This window comes from Oncorhynchus masou, chromosome 14 (genome assembly GCF_036934945.1).
Source record: "Oncorhynchus masou masou isolate Uvic2021 chromosome 14, UVic_Omas_1.1, whole genome shotgun sequence".
In the NCBI taxonomy this organism is placed as follows: Eukaryota; Metazoa; Chordata; class Actinopteri; order Salmoniformes; family Salmonidae; genus Oncorhynchus; species Oncorhynchus masou.
The window spans coordinates 24,927,304-24,944,607 of record NC_088225.1 but is presented as its reverse complement, the minus strand read 5'-3'; the positions used below and the strand labels follow the sequence as shown (position 1 = coordinate 24,944,607).

The following is a 17,304-nucleotide window of genomic DNA, read 5'->3' as shown; positions in this document are numbered from 1 at the left end:
TTTGTAAGATGTCTCCTCACCCTAACCCTTGGTAAGATGTCTCACTCACCCTAACCCTTGGTAAGATGTCTCACTCACCCTAACCCTTGGTAAGATGCCTCACTCACCCTAACCCTTGGTAAAGTGGTTCACTAACCCTTGGTAAGATGTCTCACTCACCCTAACCCTTGGTAAAGTGGTTCACTAACCCTAACCTAACCCTAACCCTTGGTAAAGTGGTTCACTAACCCTAACCCTTGGTAAGATGTTTCACTACCTAACCCTTGGTAAAGTGGTTCCCTAATCCTAACCCTTGGTAAGAGGTCTCACTCACCCTAACCCTTGGTAAAGTGGTTCACTAACCCTAACCCTTGGTAAGATGTCTCACTCACCCTAACTCTTGGTAAAGTGGTTCACAAACCCTAACCCTTGGTAAAGTGGTTCACTAACCCTAACCCTTGGTAAAGTGGTTCACTAACCCTAATCCTTGGTAAAGTGGTTCACTAACCCTAACCCTTGGTAAAGTGGTTCCCTAACCCTTGGTATGGTTCACTCACCCTAAACCTTTGTAAGATGTCTCACTCACCCTAACCCTTGGTAAGATGTCTCACTCACCCTAACCCTTTGTAAGATGTCTCACTCACCCTCTAACCCTTGGTAAGATGTCTCACTCACCCTAACCCTTGGTAAGATGTCTCACTCACCCTAACCCTTGGTGGTCTCACTCACCCTAACCCTTTGTAAGATGTCTCACTCACCCTAACCCTTGGTAAGATGTCTCACTCACCCTAACCCTTGGTAAAGTGGTTCACTAACCCTAACCCTTGGTAAGATGTCTCACTCACCCTAACCCTTGGTAAAGTGGTACTAACCCTAACAAACTAACCCTAACCCTTGGTAAAGTGGTTCACTAACCCTAACCCTTGGTAAGATGTTTCACTCACCCTAACCCTTGGTAAAGTGGTTCCCTAATCCCCCTTGGTAAGAGGTCTCACTCACCCTAACCCTTGGTAAAGTGGTTCACTAACCCTAACCCTTGGTAAGATGTCTCACTCACCCTAACCCTTGGTAAAGTGGTTCACAAACCCTAACCCTTGGTAAAGTGGTTCACTAACCCTTGGTAAAGTGGTTCACTAACCCTAACCCTTGGTAAAGTGGTTCACTAACCCTAATCCTTGGTAAAGTGGTTCACTAACCCTAACCCTTGGTGAAGTGGTTCCCTAACCCTTTGTAAGATGTCTCACTCACCCTAACCCTTGGTAAGATGTCTCACTCACCCCCTCTAACCCTTGGTAAGATGTCTCACTCACCCTAACCCTTGGTAAGATGTCTCACTCACCCTAACCCTTGGTAAGATGTCTCACTCACCCTAACCCTTGGTAAGATGTCTCACTCACCCTAACCCTTTGTAAGATGTCTCACTCACCCTAACCCTTGGTAAGATGTCTCACTCACCCTAACACTTGGTAAAGTGGTTTACTAACCCTAACCCTTGGTAATGTAGTTTACTAACCCTAACCCTTGGTAATGTGGTTTACTAACCCTAACCCTTGGTAAAGTGGTTCACTAAACCCAACCCTTGATAAGGTGGTTCTCTAACCCTAACCCTTGGTAAAGTGGTTCACTGACCCTAACCCTTGGTAAAGTGGTTCACTAACCCTAACCCTTGATAAGGTGGTTCACTAACCCTAACCCTTGATAAGGTGGTTCACTAACCCTAACCCTTGGTAAAGTGGTTCACTAATCCTAACCCTTGGTAAAGTGGTTCACTAATCCTAACCCTTGGTAAAGTGGTTCTCTAACCTAACCCTTGGTAAAGTGGTTCACTGACCCTAACCCTTGGTAAAGTGGTTCACTAACCCTAACCTTGATAAGGTGGTTCACTAACCCTAACCCTTGATAAGGTGGTTCACTAACCCTAACCCTTGGTAAAGTGGTTCACTAATCCTAACCCTTGGTAAAGTGGTTCACTAATCCTGACCCTTGGTAAAGTGGTTCACTAATCCCCCTTGGTAAAGTGGTTCACTAACCTAACCCTTGGTAAAGTGGTTCACTAACCCTTGGTAAAGTGGTTCACTAACCCTAACCCTTGGTAAAGTGGTTTACTAACCCTAACCCTTGGTAAAGTGGTTCACTAACCCTAACCCTTGGTAAAGTGGTTCACTAACCCTTGGTAAAGTGGTTCACTAACCCTAACCCTTGGTAAAGTGGTTTACTAACCCTAACCCTTGGTAAAGTGGTTCACTAACCCTAACCCTTGATAAGGTGGTTCACTAACCCTAACCTTTAAAGTGGTTCACTAACCCTAACCCTTGGTAAAGTGGTTCACTAATCCTATCCCTTGGTAAAGTGGTTCACTAACCCTAACCCTTGGTAAAGTGGTTCACTAACCCTAACCCTTGGTAAGATGTCTCACTCACCCTAACCCTTGGTAAAGTGGTTCACTAACCCTAACAAACTAACCCTAACCCTTGGTAAAGTGGTTCACTAACCCTAACCCTTGGTAAGATGTTTCACTCACCCTAACCCTTGGTAAAGTGGTTCACTAATCCTAACCCTTGGTAAGAGGTCTCACTCACCCTAACCCTTGGTAAAGTGGTTCACTAACCCTAACCCTTGGTAAGATGTCTCACTCACCCTAACTCTTGGTAAAGTGGTTCACAAACCCTAACCCTTGGTAAAGTGGTTCACTAACCCTTGGTAAAGTGGTTCACTAACCCTAATCCTTGGTAAAGTGGTTCACTAACCCTAACCCTTGGTAAAGTGGTTCCCTAACCCTTGGTAAAGTGGTTCACTCACCCTAAACCTTTGTAAGATGTCTCACTCACCCTAACCCTTGGTAAGATGTCTCACTCACCCTAACCCTTTGTAAGATGTCTCACTCACCTTAACCCTTTGTAAGATGTCTCACTCACCCTAACCCTTGGTAAGATGTCTCACTCACCCTAACCCTTGGTAAGATGTCTCACTCACCCTAACCCTTTGTAAGATGTCTCACTCACCCTAACCCTTGGTAAGATGTCTCACTCACCCTAACCCTTGGTAAGATGTCTCACTCACCCTAACCCTTGGTAAGATGCCTCACTCAGGTAACCCTTGGTAAAGTGGTTCACTAACCCTTGGTAAGATGTCTCACTCACCCTAACCCTTGGTAAAGTGGTTCACTAACCCTAACAAACTAACCCTAACCCTTGGTAAAGTGGTTCACTAACCCTAACCCTTGGTAAGATGTTTCACTCACCCTAACCCTTGGTAAAGTGGTTCCCTAATCCTAACCCTTGGTAAGAGGTCTCACTCACCCTAACCCTTGGTAAAGTGGTTCACTAACCCTAACCCTTGGTAAGATGTCTCACTCACCCTAACTCTTGGTAAAGTGGTTCACAAACCCTAACCCTTGGTAAAGTGGTTCACTAACCCTAACCCTTGGTAAAGTGGTTCACTAACCCTAATCCTTGGTAAAGTGGTTCACTAACCCTAACCCTTGGTAAAGTGGTTCCCTAACCCTTGGTAAAGTGGTTCACTCACCCTAAACCTTTGTAAGATGTCTCACTACCCTAACCCTTGGTAAGATGTCTCACTCACCCTAACCCTTTGTAAGATGTCTCACTCACCCTAACCCTTGGTAAGATGTCTCACTCACCCTAACCCTTGAAGATGTCTCACACCCTAACCCTTGGTAAGATGTCTCACTCACCCTAACCCTTTGTAAGATGTCTCACTCACCCTAACCCTTGGTAAGATGTCTCACTAACCCTAACCCTTGGTAAAGTGGTTCACTAACCCTAACCCTTGGTAAGATGTCTCACTCACCCTAACCCTTGGTAAAGTGGTTCACTAACCCTAACAAACTAACCCTAACCCTTGGTAAAGTGGTTCACTAACCCTAACCCTTGGTAAGATGTTTCACTCACCCTAACCCTTGGTAAAGTGGTTCCCTAATCCTAACCCTTGGTAAGAGGTCTCACTCACCCTAACCCTTGGTAAAGTGGTTCACTAACCCTAACCCTTGGTAAGATGTCTCACTCACCCTAACCCTTGGTAAAGTGGTTCACTAACCCTAACCCTTGGTAAAGTGGTTCACTAACCCTTGGTAAAGTGGTTCACTAACCCTAACCCTTGGTAAAGTGGTTCACTAACCCTAATCCTTGGTAAAGTGGTTCACTAACCCTAACCCTTGGTAAAGTGGTTCCCTAACCCTTTGTAAGATGTCTCACTCACCCTAACCCTTGGTAAGATGTCTCACTCACCCTAACCCTTGGTAAGATGTCTCACTCACCCTAACCCTTGGTAAGATGTCTCACTCACCCTAACCCTTGGTAAGATGTCTCACTCACCCTAACCCTTGGTAAGATGTCTCACTCACCCTAACCCTTTGTAAGATGTCTCACTCACCCTAACCCTTGGTAAGATGTCTCACTCACCCTAACACTTGGTAAAGTGGTTTACTAACCCTAACCCTTGGTAATGTAGTTTACTAACCCTAACCCTTGGTAATGTGGTTTACTAACCCTAACCCTTGGTAAAGTGGTTCACTAAACCCAACCCTTGATAAGGTGGTTCTCTAACCCTAACCCTTGGTAAAGTGGTTCACTGACCCTAACCCTTGGTAAAGTGGTTCACTAACCCTAACCCTTGATAAGGTGGTTCACTAACCCTAACCCTTGATAAGGTGGTTCACTAACCCTAACCCTTGGTAAAGTGGTTCACTAATCCTAACCCTTGGTAAAGTGGTTCACTAATCCTGACCCTTGGTAAAGTGGTTCACTAACCCTAACCCTTGGTAAAGTGGTTCACTGACCCTAACCCTTGGTAAAGTGGTTCAAACCCTAACCCTTGATAAGGTGGTTCACTAACCCTAACCCTTGATAAGGTGGTTCACTAACCCTAACCCTTGGTAAAGTGGTTCACTAATCCTAACCCTTGGTAAAGTGGTTCACTAATCCTAACCCTTGGTAAAGTGGTTCACTAATCCTGACCCTTGGTAAAGTGGTTCACTAACCCTAACCCTTGGTAAAGTGGTTCACTAACCCTTGGTAAAGTGGTTCACTAACCCTAACCCTTGGTAAAGTGGTTTACTAACCCTAACCCTTGGTAAAGTGGTTCACTAACCCTAACCCTTGGTAAAGTGGTTCACTAACCCTTGGTAAAGTGGTTCACTAACCCTAACCCTTGGTAAAGTGGTTTACTAACCCTAACCCTTGGTAAAGTGGTTCACTAACCCTAACCCTTGATAAGGTGGTTCACTAACCCTAACCTTTAAAGTGGTTCACTAACCCTTGGTAAAGTGGTTCACTAACCTATCCCTTGGTAAAGTGGTTCACTAACCCTAACCCTTGGTAAATGGTTCACTAACCCTAACCCTTGGTAAGATGTCTCACTCACCCTAACCCTTGGTAAAGTGGTTCACTAACCCTAACAAACTAACCCTAACCCTTGGTAAAGATGGTTCACTAACCCTAACCCTTGGTAAGATGTTTCACTCACCCTAACCCTTGGTAAGATGGTTCACTAACCCTAACCCTTGAAGAGGTCTCCTTAACCCTTGGTAAGATGTCTCACTAACCCTAACCCTTGGTAAGATGTCTCACTCACCCTAACCCTTGGTAAAGATGGTTCACAAACCCTAACCCTTGGTAAGATGTCTCACTCACCCTAACCCTTGGTAAGATGTCTCACTCACCCTAACCCTTGGTAAGATGTCTCACTCACCCTAACCCTTGGTAAGAACCCTTGTCTCACTCACCCTAACCCTTTGTAAGATGTCTCACTCACCCTAACCCTTGGTAAGATGTCTCACTCACCCTAACCCTTGAAGATGTCTCACTCACCCTAACCCTTTGTAATGTCTCAACCCTTTGTAAGATGTCTCACTCACCCTAACCCTTTGTAAGATGTCTCACTCACCCTAACCCTTTGTAAGATGTCTCACTCACCCTAACCCTTGGTAAGATGTCTCACTCACCCTAACCCTTGGTAAGATGTCTCACTCACCCTAACCCTTGGTAAGATGTCTCACTCACCCTAACCCTTGGTAAGATGTCTCACTCACCCTAACCCTTGGTAAGATGTCTCACTAACCCTAACCCTTGGTAAGATGTCTCACTCACCCTAACCCTTGGTAAAGTGGTTCACTAACCCTAACCCTTGGTAAGATGTCTCACTCACCCTAACCCTTGGTAAAGTGGTTCACTAACCCTAACAAACTAACCCTAACCCTTGGTAAAGTGGTTCACTAACCCTAACCCTTGGTAAGATGTTTCACTCACCCTAACCCTTGGTAAAGTGGTTCCCTAATCCTAACCCTTGGTAAGAGGTCTCACTCACCCTAACCCTTGGTAAAGTGGTTCACTAATCCTAACCCTTGGTAAGAGGTCTCACTCACCCTAACCCTTGGTAAAGTGGTTCACTAACCCTAACCCTTGGTAAGATGTCTCACTAACCCTAACTTGGTAAAGTGGTTCACTAACCCTAACCCTTGGTAAAGATGGTTCACTAACCCTTGGTAAAGTGGTTCACTAACCCTAACCCTTGGTAAAGTGGTTCACTAACCCTAACCCTTGGTAAAGTGGTTCACTAACCCTAACCCTTGGTAAAGTGGTTCCCCCTAACCCTTGGTAAAGTGGTTCACTCACCCTAACCCTTGTAAGATGTCTCACTCACCCCCTAACCCTTGGTAAAATGTCTCACTCACCCTAACCCTTGGTAAATGTCTCACTCACCCTAACCCTTGGTAAGATGTCTCACTCACCCCCTAACCCTTGGTAAGATGTCTCACTCACCCTAACCCTTGGTAAGATGTCTCACTCACCCTAACCCTTGGTAAGATGTCTCACTCACCCTAACCCTTGGTAAGATGTCTCACTCACCCTAACCCTTTGTAAAATGTCTCACTCACCCTAACCCTTGGTAAGATGTCTCACTCACCCTAACACTTGGTAAAGTGGTTTACTAACCCTAACCCTTGGTAATGTAGTTTACTAACCCTAACCCTTGGTAATGTGGTTTACTAACCCTAACCCTTGGTAAAGTGGTTCACTAAACCCAACCCTTGATAAGGTGGTTCTCTAACCCTAACCCTTGGTAAAGTGGTTCACTGACCCTAACCCTTGGTAAAGTGGTTCACTAACCCTAACCCTTGATAAGGTGGTTCACTAACCCTAACCCTTGATAAGGTGGTTCACTAACCCTAACCCTTGGTAAAGTGGTTCACTAATCCTAACCCTTGGTAAAGTGGTTCACTAATCCTAACCCTTGGTAAAGTGGTTCACTAATCCTAACCCTTGGTAAAGTGGTTCACTAATCCTAACCCTTGGTAAAGTGGTTCACTAACCCTAACCCTTGGTAAAGTGGTTCACTAACCCTAACCCTTGGTAAAGTGGTTCAACCCTAACCCTTGTTGGTTCACTAACCCTAACCCTTGGTAAAGTGGTTCACTAACCCTTGGTAAAGTGGTTTACTAACCCTAACCCTTGGTAAAGTGGTTCACTAACCCTAACCCTTGGTAAAGTGGTTCACTAACCCTTGGTAAAGTGGTTCACTAACCCTAACCCTTGGTAAAGTGGTTTACTAACCCTAACCCTTGGTAAAGTGGTTCACTAACCCTAACCCTTGATAAGGTGGTTCACTAACCCTAACCTTTAAAGTGGTTCACTAACCCTAACCCTTGGTAAAGTGGTTCACTAATCCTATCCCTTGGTAAAGTGGTTCACTAACCCTAACCCTTGGTAAAGTGGTTCACTAACCCTTGGTAAAGTGGTTCACTAACCTTTGGTAAAGTGGTTCACTAACCTTTGGTAAAGTGTCTCACGCTTTAGGGAACAGACTGGTGAAATGACATGGAACAGAACATGTGAAAGTGATTGAAAAAGGACAGCTGTAGCCATGTGTCATTGTGTCCCCCAACCTGCACCCCCACCCTGCCTCAAAATATGGTTTGTTACCATAGAAACTCCTCTGGGTAATACTTGGGATTAGTATGTCATCTAAAAATGAGGTTGAATTGTCTCATTTAAAACCTATTAGAGTTGATGGAGGGTCTGCAGTAAACACTCTCCATTTCAGTTGTAAACAAATAAAAACATGCAGTTGGAAAGTAATAATGAGGTTACAACTACTCTACCTGCTGTAGTGAAACAGATATATCACTTCAGTGATTGGATTCATATAAAAGGAACATTTTCAGAGATTGTGTCCCAAATTGCAGCCTATTCCCTATTTATTGCACTACTTTTGACCAGGGTCCATATGGCTATAGTCAAAAGTAGTCCACTACATAGGGAATAGGGTACCATTTGGTACACATTCAGAGTCTTGTACACTAGTTACTTTATATCCACAGCCAGAGTGAACAGCCCACCCTGCATTCACTTAAACATAGACACTCCATCCCAGAGGGATAATGTTGCTTCATTACTTGTTTGGCTAAGTTTGGCCCACAGAAAAAGATGGGCATTCCGTGGAATTATTTGGATGATTTATTTATTTAGTCTGTTTGTTTCTCTCTCTAAGTATTTATAGTCTACTCTAGAGCATTAATATTCAGTGTTGTACTGTTAGAGCAGGAAGCCAGCATCAAGGCACTTTCTATTCTTAAAAGAGTGACACTACCTAGAACTTTCAGGTATTCACCCTTACGGGGAAAAAGCACATACATTTCACATGAACACGTGAAGTGTTCCAAAAACACGTTTTCATATAATGACATGTGAGAACATGTAAAGCAACATGTGATAACACAAATCTACTCGTGAAATAATGTGTTTTTTTCTGTAAGGGCAGGTACAGTCAAAACAAGGCTTCAAATAGACAGTGATGTGTCTATTTGAACACACTCCTACACACATGCCATGCTAGTATAGCAATCCCTGTCAGAAGTGATACCTTTAGCTGTAAATGTTAGCTAAGTAACTGACTGGACTGGAGAGGAGAATTATCTGAAGCAGGGCTGTTTCATTAATGGCTAGAAATGACACGCCTTGAGAATAACATTTATGTGATGTATTTCTTCAAACACATTGAATCAACATACAGTACCAGTACATGGGCTGCAACATTATTACACAGAGACTCTGTCTGGGTCATTTCTCCAGATGACTAACTGATTCCTTCTATAATACCTGATCCAACATATCAATCATCAGCCAGCGAGGGCTTATCATTATAGTCAACTAAGACTCTGTACTATCATTGGCCGACTGGCCAATTAGAGCCTAATTCACACTATAGGCCAACACCAAGCCAATACGAGCTGTTACTGCGCTGGCCTGGTTGCGCATCCACCATCGTTTCTGGAACCATGCAATATGGTTCGGTACGGATCTGAAGTGTGAATCAGGCCAAAGACTCTTACCTGCGAAGGGCTGCAGCGTTGCCAGCGTGCCCTGCGGTGAGTGAGGTGGTCTTCCTGAGGCCACGGATGGGGGGCATCACGCCCTCCTCGGCATGCGTTCGGGGGACAGAGCTGGCCCGGGTGGACACCAGCAGGCGCTCCGGGTGGTCCTCGCTGCGGCTTCGGCGCAGGTGGTTGCGACTGGGGTCGCTGAAGCTCCGCCCTTTGAGCCGGCCCATCAGGCTCTGGGACACAACGTCATCGAAGCGCTCCCGGTGCTTTTTGGGGATGAAGATTCTGGCAAACATAAATAATAACTTGAAACACTATTCTGTTACTGGCAATGGTCAGACCCACAGTCAGAGACAGCGAGGATGCTAGAGACTTAGAAGAACCAGCACTGTTTCAGAGGAGAGAGAGAGAGACAGCGAAGGAGAGAGAGAGAGAGAGCGAAGGAGAGAGAGAGAGAAGAGCGAAGGAGAGAGAGAGAGAGAGAGAGGAGAGAGAGAGAGAGAGAGAGAGAGAGAGAGAGAGAGAGAGAGAGAGAGAGAAGAGAGAGAGAGAGAGAGAGAGAGAGAGAGAGAGAGAGAGAGAGAGAGAGAGAGAGAGAGAGAAGGAGAGGTTCTTCCTTTTCTTTGGAATCCTGTTAGCTGTCAGTGGCTCCTCCCCCTAGGACCCAGTCCACTCTAAAGCTAGATATTTGGGGCACCACAGGCTAACAACCAGGCACCCTGTGGTGGTTCAGTAGGTGCTCCTTGGAGAACACAACAGACTATAACAGGGTGGTGAACACAGACTCAAGAGAGTGAGGGTTTCAATCCAAATCCTCCAGAAGCTAGTAAATTCCATCCAGTACAGCAAGCCTTGATAGAACACAGAGAGCATCCAGGTTGAGAAAAGACGGCTGAGTCGATGGTGAAAAGCTTATAAATCCCATATTATGTTCTTTACAAACACATTTAGTCCAATCAGCATAAAGGAGAAACAGTTAGACTATCAGATGAGATGAGTTCTGTACGCAGCTTGGTATCCACATAACTGATGTGAAATCATCATCAGCAGCAACTCTCTATCCATAGAATCCCCTGGGAGAGAGTTGAGCGAGGTGAGACAGCAGATAGGGGAAGAGAGGAGGTAGGTCAACAGTAGCTCTACTGAGTGATTGTCTGTTGGTGGAGATGAGGATAGTGTAGACGCTTCCCTCAGTCTTTCTCACTAGCAGCTCCAGGTGTGAACGCCCTGAAGAAGTGACAGCAGCACACAGCTACTGTACGGGAATGAGAGCAGACACAATCCCTCTGTGTACCACCTCTAGAGAGAAAACTCCCCCTCTCTCCTCTCTATATTGCTATTTCCCACTCCATCCCTGCTCTCTTTCTTGCTCCCTCTCTCTCACACACACACTCTCTCTCTGTCTCTCTCTGTCTGTCTGTCTGTCTCTCTCCCCGTCCGTCCGTCTCTCTCTCTCTCCTCTCTCTTTCTCTCTCCTCTCTCTCGTAAGTATTGAATTGTTTCCATCAAATTGAGCTACAATACATTCGCAGAGGAAAAACTACACAGCTGTCAAACTTCAAACACAACTGTATAAAGTTCCCTCTATAGCACACATCCCACTGTTGAGAATAGAGTGATTCAACCAAGCAGAGGAAAGATTTGTCTGTTTCCAAGTTCCATTACAGTTTACATAATATGTCAATTATACAGTAGATGGTCTTCAAACACAGTAATGAAGACGCAAAGATGCAGTACGACCAGTCCTTGTAAACCTATAGTGAGTATGTTTGTAGTCCACTGTTGTAGTCCAAACATTGCCAATGTGGGTGCAGGAATAAAGCACACTATCTTTTTGGCACTGGAATAGACATTTTGGGATATGCCTTGACCACCTACACACTATCCTTAAATAATCAGCTGCCATAGTGGTTAGAGTGTCGGGCCAGTAACCGAAAGGTTGCTGGATCGAATCCCTGACAAGGTAAAAAAAAATCTGTCGTTCTGCCCCTGAGAAAGGCAGCCAATCCACTGTTCCCCGGGCACCGAAGATGTGGATTGTCGCAGCCCCCCGCACCTTTCTGATTCAGAGGGGTTGGGTTAAATGCAGAAGACACATTTCAGTTGAATGCATTCAGTTGTACAAGTGATTAGGTATCCCCATTTCCCATGTATTTAGAATAGCTTGTATTCAGTTTTCTTGATTGCTGAGACAATATGGTTGACACCCTCTGATATGCATTAGAGCAGGTAAATTATAGAAGGAGAAATTGGCACCTAGTGTATCACACCATTATACTAGTGAATTATAATAGTCAGATAGACAATACAGACACTATAATTACATGCTTCTCAGTCAGCCAGCAGTCATCCATCCTGACAGACAGCCAGGTAGTCCTGACCCCACCACCTTGCCTCCTACGCACCCCCTGCCATGCAGCCACCAGCCAACACCTCCCTCTTGACCTCTCCACATTGTTGTTGTTTTTGTGTGTGTGTGTGTGTGTGTGTGTGTGTGTGTGTGTGTGTGTGTGTGTGTGTGTGTGTGTGTGTGTGTGTGTGTGTGTGTGTGTGTGTGTGTGTGTGTGTGTGTGTGTGTGTGTGTGTGTGTGTGTGTGTGTGTGTGTGTGTGTGTGTGTGAAATCAAATTTATTCATATAGCCCTTCGTACATCAGCTGTTATCTCAAAGTGCTGTACAGAAACCCAGCCTAAAACCTCAAACAGCAAGCAATGCAGGTGTTGAAGCACGTTGGCTCGGAAAAACTCCCTAGAAAGGCCAAAACCTATGAAGAAACGTGTCCCAGAGTGATTAACCAGCGAAGGGGCAGATGAAGGGGCTACAGCAGAATGTTATCCTTTGTGGAAAGCTCTCCAGTCACCTAAAGAGCAAAGCAATAATGGAGCACAACAGACATTTAGCCAACATGGAATGCAGCCTGATTAGGATCATTGGAAATGTATTAACATAACAGCAGGCACTGTGACTGGGAGATGTGCGGCTGGTTGAGGACAGGTGTTTCTGTGTGTTTGTATGTTTGTGTGTGTGTTTGTGTGCCCCAAACTGCTCCTTAAGTATCAACACATTTAGATACACAATATGTAACACAATCAACAACAAAACTGACCCTGTCATACTCCTCCATACCTTCCACCCTGGAGAATACAGTAGGCTGGATGAGGGGTGGGATTGCTAAACATTCTTCTAAAAATGGGCCCTATTTGTAGTGTTCTCCATAGTCGATAAAATTAAAAGAATGGGCAGGTTGGTGGTTCTTAATTGAGGCTGTTGTAACATTTTCATATTTATCCACAGTATGGAGTCATCAGTCACTGTCCCTGGTTGCACCAGCAATACAGGTACAGACCCCTCTCTACTGCCTCCCAGAGGAACAACCTGGCACTGCAGCAGGATAACTGAAATATGAAAAGAGGCTGAGCCCTTGACAACCTTGTACCTAGCCAGTGGGGATTCCGGTGGGGTGCCCCCACCCAGGCAGTGGCAGAGCTGGCAACACTAGCTGCAGTAACCCATGGTGAGGGGATCACACTTCAACATTCAGAGATGGGTCGTGGATGGGTATTCCAGCATGACAATGACCCAAAACACACGGCCAAGGCAACAAAGGAGTGGCTCAAGAAGAAGCACATTAAGGTCCTGGAGTGGCCTAGCCAGTCTCCAGACCTTAGTCCCATAGAAAATCTGTGGAGGGAGCTGAAGGTTTAAGTTGCCAAACGTCAGCCTCGAAAGCCTTAATGACTTGGAGAAGATCTGCAAAGAGGAGTGTTACAAAATCCCTCCTGAGATGTGTGCAAACCTGGTGGCCAACGACAAGAAACGTCTGACCTCTGGGATTGCCAACAAGGGTTCTGCCACCAAGTGCTAAGTCATGTTTTGCAGAGGGGTCAAATATTTATTTCCCTCATTAAAATGCAAATCAATTTATAACATTTTTGACATGTGTTTTTCTGGATTTCTTTGTTGTTATTCTGCCTCTCACTGTTCAAATAAACCTACCATTAAAATTATAGACTGATCATTTCTTTGTCAGTGGGCAAACGTACAAAATCAGCGGGGGATCAAATACTTTTTCCCTCACTGTATACTTGGCGGAGGCTTAATCAAGCTAGTCGTCTTGACTACTTACTTCTGCCATTCTCTCTGGCACCAAAAGTTTAAAAAGTGTTGATAGGGGACAGAATGCGATCGGATCATCACATAATTGGCATTCAATTACTCTTACAGAATTTCCACATGGGCGAGGATATTGGAATTTAAACATTGTTTAGAACTAGGACAGAATAATTTACAACTGACTTCTTCAGACTTAACATAGGTACAGCAGATCCCCTTACTGTATGGGACACTTTTAAATGTGTCTTTAGAGGCCATGCAATTCAGTACTCAGCTCTAAAACAAAAGCAATTTAGATCAAAAGAGTTCATATTAACAAAGGAAATTGAAGGACTAACAGTACAGTTAGATAGCAATAAAAACTGTACCATAGAGGCACAGAATAAGTTAAAGGAAAAACAAAATGAAATGGAGGAACTTATTCAAGAAAGACCCAGTGTAATATATTATAAAAATAAAGCGAACTGGATGGAGAATATGGGGGGAAATGCACCAAATTCAACATAGAAATGCTACCAAAAACAATGTATTGAAACTTGTTACAAATGATGGAGTCACGCATGATTCACCAAATTATATTTTGAAAGAGGAAGTAAAGTACTTAAAGATTATGTTTTAATTTCAGGCTCCTCCAACTCCACTAACTGAAACTAATTGTGTGGATTTCTTCCTAATAATAATGTCATATTAACATCTGTACAGAAAGACTCATGTGAAGGCCAAATTACAGAGGAGGAACTTCTTGATGCAAGTAAAGCCTTTAGGGCTGGGAAATCTCCAGGGCTGGATGGCATACCAGTGGGAGCATGCAAAACCTGTTTTTATATACACAGAGGACCATTATTAGCATGTTTGAACCACTCCTATATAAATGGTAGATTATCAGACACGCAACAAAAAGGTCTGATATCATTATTACTGAAACAGGACCCAAGTGGTATATATAAAAATCCAGTCCATTTAAAAAATGGGAGACCTCTTACACTTCAGTGTTGTGATGCAAAAATCCTAGCAAAAGGCTTGGCTCATAGAATTAAAAAAATATTGTCAGGTATTATTCGGCAGTGTAGCCTAGTGGTTAGAGCAACCGAAAGGTTGCAAGTTCAAATCCCCGAGCTGACAAGGTACAAAATCTGTCGTTCTGACCCTGAACAGGCAGTTAACCCACTGTTCCTAGGCCGTCATTGAAAATAAGAAGTTGTTCTTAACTGACTTGCCTAGTAAAATAAAGGTAAAATACAATCAGACAGGTTTTTTTTACATGGATGATACATTGGAGATAATATAAGACAAGTACTGGAAACAATAGAACACTATGAAATATCGGGGACACCAGGCCTGGTGTTCATAGCTGATATTGAAAAGACTTTTGATAATGTACGACTGGAGTTTATATATAAATCCCTAGAATATTTCAATTTTGGGGAATCTCTTACAGAATGGGTTAAAGCTATGTATTGTAACCCAAAGGTGTAAAATAGTCAATAATGGCTACATCAGAAAGTTTTAAACTAGCTAGAGGAGTAAAACAAGGCTGTCCACTTTCGGCATATCTATTTATTATTGCCATCGAAATGTTAGCTGTTAAAATTAGATCAAACAATAATATTAAGGGCTTAGAAGTCTGTGGCTTAAAAACTAAGGTGTCATTGTATGCTGATGATTCATGTTTTCTCTCCACTGCCTCATAGATGATCTAGATACTTTTGCTATCCTCTCTGGATTAAAACCAAATTATTATTACGTATTGGATCACTAAAAAAATGCAAATTTTACATTACTGTGTAGTTTACGAATTAAATGGTTTGTCAGAGATGTGGACATACTCGGTATTCAAATCCCATAAGAAAGCAATTATCTCACTCCAATACATTTTTATAGAAAGTTAGCAAAAATAGATAAGATCTTGCTACCATGGAAAGGAAAATACCTGTCTATTTGTGGAAAAATCACCTTAATTAACTCTTTAGTCATATCACAGTTTACCTATATGCTTATGGTTTTGCCTACACCGAGTGACTTGCTTTTAAATTATATGAACAAAAAATATTCAATTTTATTTGGAATGGCAAGCCAGACAAAATTAAAAGGGCCTATTGGTAGGAATGTCTCATCCTATGTTCAAGAATGGCCTTTCCCCCTTTATTCAGATTACACGTGCTCCCTTTTGGTTGTTTGAAAAGGAAATAATCTCCAAAATATTGCTATTTAAAAAACATTTTGCTATTTAAAAATTTAAAAAACTAGCCTTAGAAAATTGGTTGCAATTTCAGTTTAATACACCTGAAAAGACAGAACAAATAATACAACAAATATTGTGGTTAAACTCAAATATACTAATAGATTTGTTTTTTAATCATATTTTTCAAAGAAATGTTTAAAAAAGGTATAATTTTAGTGAATGATATCATAAATAGGACTAGTGGAGTTACACATGCAACACAGACATATGGGAATGGAACCAATTAATTGCAGCATTACCACAAAAATGAAAGAGGAAAGTAGAAGGGAAAAAGTAAGGAACTTGTATGTCGGCCCTGTATTAAAGAACTTAAATGGTTTTAAAAAAGTGTGATAAATAAAAACATATACCAATTTAATTTAAGGACCAAAAACGGACCGCTGTGCCATATAAATATCAAAATAGTTGGGAAGAGATTTTCGATGTACCCATTTCATGGCACATGGTTAATGAATTGATACGCAAAACAATGCCGGATTCAAAACTTTGGATTTTTCCATTTAAATTACTATACAAAATTCTTGCATCCAATAGAATGTTATATATATGGGGCATACAATCTTCCCAGCTCTGCGGATTTTGCTGCGAGAAGGCAGAGTCATTAGATCATTTATTTTGGTATTGTATATATGTAGCTCATTTTTGGTCACAGGTCCTGGAATGGCTGAAGAATTGCAACATTTACCTAGAACTAACAGTGCAGACAGCCATACTGGGTGCTTTGAAAAGCCATAGTCAATCAATCAATAACATAATAAGTATTTTAGCAACATTTTTAATTTACAATCTGTAGAAGCTATGAGAATATAAAGGTTCAGCACTTTTGTGAAACATCAGAGCACAGTTGAAAAATACATGGCAAAAAGAAATCTAAAATGGATGGTGTTGAGAGATAGATGGGATGGTTGAATGGAGCTGAAGGGTGGGACTAATAACAAGATAACCAATGTAAAACATACGGGTCTGTCAAATGTATATAGGTTCAGAAATGTTGTGAAATAGCACAGTTACAAATAGAAATCAAACTGGATGGACATCAGAAATAGAGGAAGGACTAAAACAAACAAAATATAACTATTGTGAAATAGATTGTGTCTGTAAAATGTGTATAAGATGTATAAACTGAAGGTTTATTGTTTATTGGTTGGGGGAGGGGTGGTAGGGTTTGCGGGGAATAATAGAGGTATATTCAAAAAAATGATGTCTATATAGGTATGTGTATGTATATATGTGTATATGTATGCATATGTGTATGTAAATATTTACCAAAAAATATATACAAATACAATTTTATAAAAGAGGCTGAGCACTACAGAGTTCCACATAATTTATTAGAAAGTGAAACTAAGCAAAGACAAAAACAAATAATCAATAAACTAACAACGGACCGTGACTACAGAGATACTACGTGCACTAACTCAAAACAATATCCCACAAACACAGGTGGGAAAAACAGCTATTTAAATATGATCCCCAATTAGAGACAACTTTTACCAGCTACCTCTAATTGGGAATCATACACAATCACCAACATAGAAAAACAAACCTAGAACCCCACATAGAAATAATAAACTAGACTAACCCCCAGTCACGCTCTGACCTACTCTACCATAGAAAATAAGGACTCTCTA

The 17,304-nt window shown here is 42.6% G+C and overlaps 1 protein-coding gene across 2 annotated transcripts in view; it reads right to left on the bottom strand.

Moving 5' to 3' along the window:
• The window catches only part of grid2ipa (glutamate receptor, ionotropic, delta 2 (Grid2) interacting protein, a), a 66,148-nt gene that overhangs the window by 32,646 nt on the left and 16,198 nt on the right, over positions 1-17,304 (bottom strand). For both annotated transcript variants that reach the window (XM_064986994.1, XM_064986993.1), the window contains one exon: positions 9,329-9,604. In XM_064986994.1, the coding sequence (XP_064843066.1) occupies positions 9,329-9,604 (276 nt within the window). The remainder of the gene's footprint in view (positions 1-9,328; positions 9,605-17,304) is intronic.